The sequence below is a fragment of the Austrofundulus limnaeus genome, unplaced genomic scaffold, assembly GCF_001266775.1.
Source record: "Austrofundulus limnaeus strain Quisiro unplaced genomic scaffold, Austrofundulus_limnaeus-1.0 Scaffold766, whole genome shotgun sequence".
Lineage (NCBI taxonomy): Eukaryota > Metazoa > Chordata > Actinopteri > Cyprinodontiformes > Rivulidae > Austrofundulus > Austrofundulus limnaeus.
The window spans coordinates 241682-248225 of NW_013953168.1; the positions used below are offsets into that span (position 1 = coordinate 241682).

General features: G+C 41.5%; 2 protein-coding genes across 2 annotated transcripts in view; both read left to right on the forward strand.

Annotated features, from left to right (window-relative positions):
* The window catches only part of dcst1 (DC-STAMP domain containing 1), a gene marked incomplete in the record, with an annotated part of 11403 nt that extends 7978 nt beyond the window's left edge, over positions 1-3425 (forward strand). Inside the window, 4 exon segments of the mRNA XM_014028470.1 lie at positions 274-390; positions 814-956; positions 2874-2972; positions 3262-3425. Coding sequence (XP_013883924.1) covers positions 274-390; positions 814-956; positions 2874-2972; positions 3262-3354 — 452 coding nt within the window.
* Positions 3426-4789: 1364 nt separating this feature from the next.
* Positions 4790-6544, forward strand: part of LOC106532426 (disintegrin and metalloproteinase domain-containing protein 15) — a gene marked incomplete at its 3' end in the record, with an annotated part of 3023 nt that continues 1268 nt past the window's right edge. Inside the window, 1 exon segment of the mRNA XM_014028471.1 lies at positions 4790-6137. Within this exon segment, the coding sequence (XP_013883925.1) occupies positions 6005-6137 (133 nt within the window).

Consider the following 6544-nt stretch of genomic DNA (forward strand, 5'->3'; position numbering starts at 1 on the left):
ATCCGATATCGATATCGGATCGGGACACCCCTAGTTATTAGTGAAGAAAACCCGTCTGGATAACAGCAGACTGACTGCTGGTAAAATATACGACAGGTCTGGACCACTCCTGAATTTTGTTCGTATCTGAAAAAAATCTTAGAATATGAAAACATTGGTGAATGCCACAAATTCTCCTAAATCACTCGTACGCACAACTTAAGAACAAATCTGTGCGTACCAACGGTTCTTGCATGAGGCCCAATTGCTTCAAACTGACCCCGCCCCCTGCAGGTAGTCACCATGTGGACATCAGAGTGGGCGGAGACTCCATGATAGCCCGCCTCCTGAGAACAACAATTTCAGGCTTCAACAGTTCATCTGATGTGAACATTGAGAGTGATAACAGAGGTGGGTCATGTGACAGAAAAACAATAACACACATTTCCTCTTCATTCGAACCATTCTCAAACATTGTTGCTTTAAATGTTACATCAACCAACAACCTGTTTAATGAAGAAAAATATTACAAGTTTTATTAAGTTTTTACTAACCCAAACTTTTGATTCATCTCTGCTTGTTTCTTGAATTTAAGATTATTTTTGTATAAATATAAAATATCTGAGTTGTTTTGATCAGCAGAGTTCATTAATTAATGAAATATTCTCTGAATGTTTGATAAAAATATGTTTTTATATCTGAAACTGTTCCTGTCAGCCTCCTGTTCAACCAGCAGAGGGAGACAGACTCTCAGACAGTAAAGAGCCTGGCTCCCTCCTCCTCTCCTCTCCTCTCCTCTCCTCTCCTCTCCTCTCCTCTCCTCTCCTCCATCAGTGTGTGTGTCGCCCCCCTCCCCCCTCCCTGGCGGTGTGTACGTCAGCTGTGTGTGTTGTGTCGTGATGGTGGTGCTGTTCAGCTGCCTTCAGGTTTACACCAACCGGCTCCGACGGGTCATCGCTGCCTTCTACTACCCCAAGGTACCGAAACACACATCAGCCGTAACATTATGACCACGTACAGGTAGGGTTGGGTACAGAAACTGGGTTCTGGTACGGCACCGGGGAGAACATCAACAGTGGTGCATAGACCCAAACACAACTAACTTCAGTGCCTCAAAGAAAGCTGTTAAACTGCGCCCTCTGGTGTTCAGTGTTAACACTGACAGCCTCTGGTGTTCACTGTTAACACTGACAGCCTCTAGTGGTCACTGACAGCCTCTGGTGTTCACTGTTAACACTGACAGCCTCTGGGTTCACTGTTAACACTGACAGCCTCTGGTGTTCACTGTTAAAACTGACAGCCTCTGGTGTTCACTGTTAACAGTGACCACCAGAGGCTGTCAGTGTTAACAGTGACAACCTCTGGTGTTCAGTGTTAACAGTGAACAAAAGAGGCTGTCAGTGTTAACAGTGACAGCCTCTGGTGTTCAGTGTTAACAGTGAACACCAGAGGCTGTCAGTGTTAACAGTGATAGCCTCTGGTGTTCACTGTTAACACTGACAGCCTCTGGTGTTCACTATTAACACTGACAGCCTCGGCACACAATCTCCACAGCCACGCTGTTTCTGAACCTCCTCTCCGGTGGTTCAGGTAGAAGCGAGTACAGCATGCTTATGATTTTAATGTCAGCAGAATTCTGCTTGTGGATTAACTCTTGGATTGACTGACAGCAAATTTCCTCCTGGAGAGAGCTGTTTTTGTTTAGGAATACGAACGGGCGGCGTGATACGACAACATGGTGAAATAAAACAGGCACAACTTGTAAACACTTCCTGGAGAGAGGTGAAGGAGACGAAGCTGAGCAGATCACGGGAGGTTTCCAACAAACTGACCGCCCACGGTTACACAAACACTTAGCTAAACAGCACCGTGAAAACAAATAAACAAATTAAATAAACGAAAAAATAAACAAATAAATAAATAAAAAGTGAAGTCTGAACGGTAACACAAATACACAATAATAAAAATTAATTCACATAAAAGTGTTAAAATAATGTTGGCATTTTTAAAAACATATTTAAAAACTGTTTCAACTCCAGTTTAAAATCATTTGACATTTTTTCCTCTGTTCTGGTTTTAAATGAGAAAACTGTTTCTGAGCTTTTATTTTGGGCCGGGCTCATCGTGTTCTGACTGGATCTGTTGTTCAGTTAATAAATATGTCAGAGGTGTCATATTATTTATAATTTTAAAGAGTAAACACAACTTTACTAATTTAATCCTATTTTTTATTTAACATTTTGACATTAATGTGTTTTTCTAACCAGAATCTCAACAGTCTGTAAAACTTAATTAATTTAAAAACATAAACGCAGCTATCTGCCACAGGTAAGATATTCATTGTTAAAAGTTTTACACAGAACCACTTCAAACTGGTGGAAGTGTCTCTTTAACAAAACCTGTAAGAGTGGAAAAAACACACAACTCTTTGTTTTAGATTAGAACATATGCTGTGATGTCACTTCCTTTCCTGAAGTGATGAAGAAGCAAACCACACAATCTCATTAACACACACACACACACACACACACTGCTGTGTGAGCTGCAGTAAATCTGATTAATGTAAGAGCTTTAAAACAGCAGAGCTGACGGCTCTAACGGTGGTTAACAGAAGTGTTCTTCCTGCTGAGGAACAAACTCTCGCTCATATTCATCTTTAAATCACCTGCTCATTTGTTTTTATGTAAATAAATTAAACCTAAAGTCAAGTTCTTCAGGGTTTTTCATGTGACGTTACAGGTTTCAGCTCACTTCACTGTGTGACAGACTGAGCTGAAGCTGCAGCCTGTGTGTAGGAGTGAAAACACATAATTATATTTTAAGCTGTGATCATTCTTCAGCTCAGATTATCTGCTGACTCAGCTGAGATCTAACTCCTGTCTGTTTCCTGTCAGCGGGAGAAGAAGCGAGTTCTGTTCCTCTACAACCTGCAGCTCCACAGACAGATCTCCTCCTGCGACAGGAAGAGGAGGAGCCGCCTAGGGCCGAGGACGGTGAGCGTCTCCTCAGGGCTCAGATCCTGAGGTCTGCTCAGAGGATCACAGTTTCTGCTGATGCTTCATTCATCTGTGGTCTGATGTTTCAGCAGTTTTATCTTTATATGTTTTAAACCACAACAGATTTTTATTCATCAGTTTGTTAAACGTGTCTTTGATTAGTTCATTGTGTTTATCAATGAGAGGAAATCAAATCCATCATTTATCCTGTCAGCTGTCAGGCTTCAGCTGCTGCACGCTCCTGTGGAGCATTTGGGTTCACTTCCTCCCTGCTCCTTGTCTGCAGGTGTTCCAGCGCCTGAGCAGGTGGGGGCGTGGCATCTTCCGTCACAAACAGGAAGTGTTCGACACAGAGGAGACGAATTACGCCGGTGGTTAGGAGGAAGCTGGAGGGACACGTCCCGCTCCTCGTCCTGATCAGATAAAGTGTCTCTGATTGAAAAGTCAGAATCAGAGTTTTTCTTTTTTAATCTGAGAAAACTGATTTTCAAAAGAAACGACTGAAACAACGAGCCGAAGATCAGTTCAGACCAGACACATTACTTTTTCTGTCAGGCATGAAGGCAGCTGTTACAGCTAAAGGAGACAGAATAGTTGCTAAAAGTAACCAAATAGTAGCTAAAAATAGCAAAAGGCCAGCTAAAAGTAACAATGATTGCTAAAAGTAGCAACAGGACCACTACAAGTAACAGAATAGTAGCTATAAGTAGCAACAAACAGCTAAAAGTAACAGAATGGTAGCTAAAAGTAACAACAGACTAACTAAAAGTAACAGAATGGTAGCTATAAGTAGCAACAAACCAGCTAAAAGTAAGCAACAAACCAGCTAAAATTAACAGAATGGTAGCTAAAAGTAGCAACAAACCAGCTAAAAGTAACAATAGTAGTTAAAAGTAGCAACAGGACAGCTAAAAGTAACAATGATAGCTAAAAGTAGCAACAGACCAGCTAAAAGTAACAGAATAGTAGTTAAAAGTAGCAACAGGACAGCTAAAAGTAACAATGATAGCTAAAAGTAGCAACAGACCAGCTAAAAGTAACAGAATAGTAGTTAAAATTAACAGAATAGTAGCTAAAAGTAACCAAGTAGAAGCTAAATATATTAACAGGTCAGCTAAAAGTAACTAAATAGTAGCTAAAAATAGCAAAAGGCCAGCTAAAAGTAACAATGATAGCTAAAAGTAGCAACAGGACCACTACAAGTAACAGAGTAGTATCTATAGGTAGCAACAAACCAGCTCAAAGTAACAGAATGTTAGCTAAAAATAGCAACAGACTAACTAAAAATAACAGAATAGTAGCTAAAAGTAACTAAAGGTCAGCTAACATTAACAGAATGGTAGCTATAAGTAGCAACAAACCAGCTAAAAGTAACAGAATGGTAGCTAAAAGTAGCAACAAACCAGCTAAAAGTAACAGAATGGTAGCTAAAAGAAACAGAATGGTAGCTAAAAGTAACAAAAGGTAAGCTAAAAGTAACAGAATAGTAGCTAAAAGTAGCAACAGACCAGCTAAAAGTAACAGAATAGTAGCTAAAAGTAACAGAATAGTAGCTAAAAGTAACAGAATGGTAGCTAAAAGAAACAGAATAGTAGCTAAAAGTAACAATGACAGCTAAAAGTAGCAACAGGACCACTACAAGTAACAGAATAGTAGCTAAAAGTAACAGAATGGTAGCTAAAAGTAACAAAAGGTCAGCTAAAAGTAACAGAATAGTAGCTAAAAGTAGCAACAGACCAGCTAAAAGTAACAGAATGGTAGCTTAAAGTAGCATAAAATGAGAAAAAGCATGTAGCTGAAGCAGAACAAAGTTTTTTTAACTGAGCCCATCTCCTGAATGAGCTGAACGTTTTGAGAAATGAACAGCTAACAATCTGCAGAAGTGGTTAGACAACATAAAGTGTACAGAAAAATAAAAGCTATAAGTGCTGAATCAGCGTTAACACAGTTCAGATGATGAATTTTGCTGCAGCTTGTTTTTAATCTCCATCAGTTTAAATATCTGCATCTTGAGTTAAACGGCTAAAAAAGCTTTTAACAAACAAAACAATTGTTTTAATCATCTGTGGATCAGCTGAACTGTGTGTGTGTGTGTGTGTGTGTGTGTGTGTGTGTGTGTGTGTGTGTGTGTGTGATCACTTGATCTGATTACCTCCACTCTGTGTGTACAGATGAGTTATGTAATCAGCTGATCCTCAGCAGCACCTGCAGTGTTTGTTTCATTCAGGATTTTAATGGGAACTGACCCGGATCAGTTCAGTCCTCTGACCCATGATCCTCCCACTGGGTCACAGAACCAACCCCTCCAATCTGATTCTGACCTGCATTAACTGAGATCAAACATTTCAGTGTGGACCAGTTAGACCAGTGAATTACACTAATCACCAGTCTGACCATCATGTTAGTCTCTGTATTAAACTGTAGAACTGTTCAGCCTGACTATAAATTATTTAATGATTTGTGTGGTTAACTACAGCTGCTAAACACACCACCTGGTGCTCCTCGTGCGGTTTGATCTGTTGAAAAGTCTAGTTTTACAGCGCGGGCTTTTATTTTGAAGGCTGAACTTCCGGCGTCCTGCCTGTCCCAGTTCCGGTTAGCTTGACTCAGCGGGGGTGACGTCTGCGTTACCTCGGGTTATAAACACGGGCGGTCCGGTCCGGTCCGGTGCCCTTCCCTCTATGACCCTCCGTCAGAACAAACACACCGAACTTCAGAGTGTCCAGTGGGACCGAACAGAACCGAACCGGAACCCGTCCTCCCGGTCCTGACGGCAGCCTTCGGAGTTGACCGCGGAGCTGCGCAGAGATTCCCCGGGGGTGTCCCGCCGCATAAACAGCACCGACATAACGGTCCCGACCCACGCGTGGGGGGGTTCTGTGTTTGATGTGGGTTCTGCAGGGAGACCAGGTACCATGGAGGTTCGGCGGAGCCCGTCCCGGGGCTCCGGCACCGTGAGGTAACTGGAGCGAGACGGGAGTGCCTGACAAAGCGGCGACCTGTTGCTGGTTCCCGGTGACGCAGCGAGGATGAGCGGCGGCGCCGGGCTGCTGCTGCTGCTGCTGCTGCTGGGCGGCCGTGCTGCCTTCACGGTCTGCAGGTCCCTGAACGCACCGCGGGACCTCCTGCCTCTGGACGGACAGAGGGACGGAGCTGTGGCAGGTTACAGGACTTTAAAATAACTCAGGATCAGTCTAATGAAGTGTTAATATTTACTGTTTACAAAGAAAAATATAAGATTTCTGCAGGTTTGTCTAACAATTATAATTTACTACACAGTTGTTAATAAAATGTCTAATTTATGTGTTTTATGTTTGTCACTTCAATATATTTTTCCATTTAGCTAAGATATTTTAGCTTTTATTTAAGTTTCATCTGAAACTAATGTTTCTGGTTTATTTGTGAGCCATGATATCAAAATGAGGATTAAGTCAAATTTGGTCAAAATGATCTAATTACATTTTCTGATTCTTGTCTTTAAAAGCTACATTTTGATACCTGGATCATTCTGATATCATAATTAAATCCATATATATGACTTAATTTGTCTTGTTGTTACAATAATACAT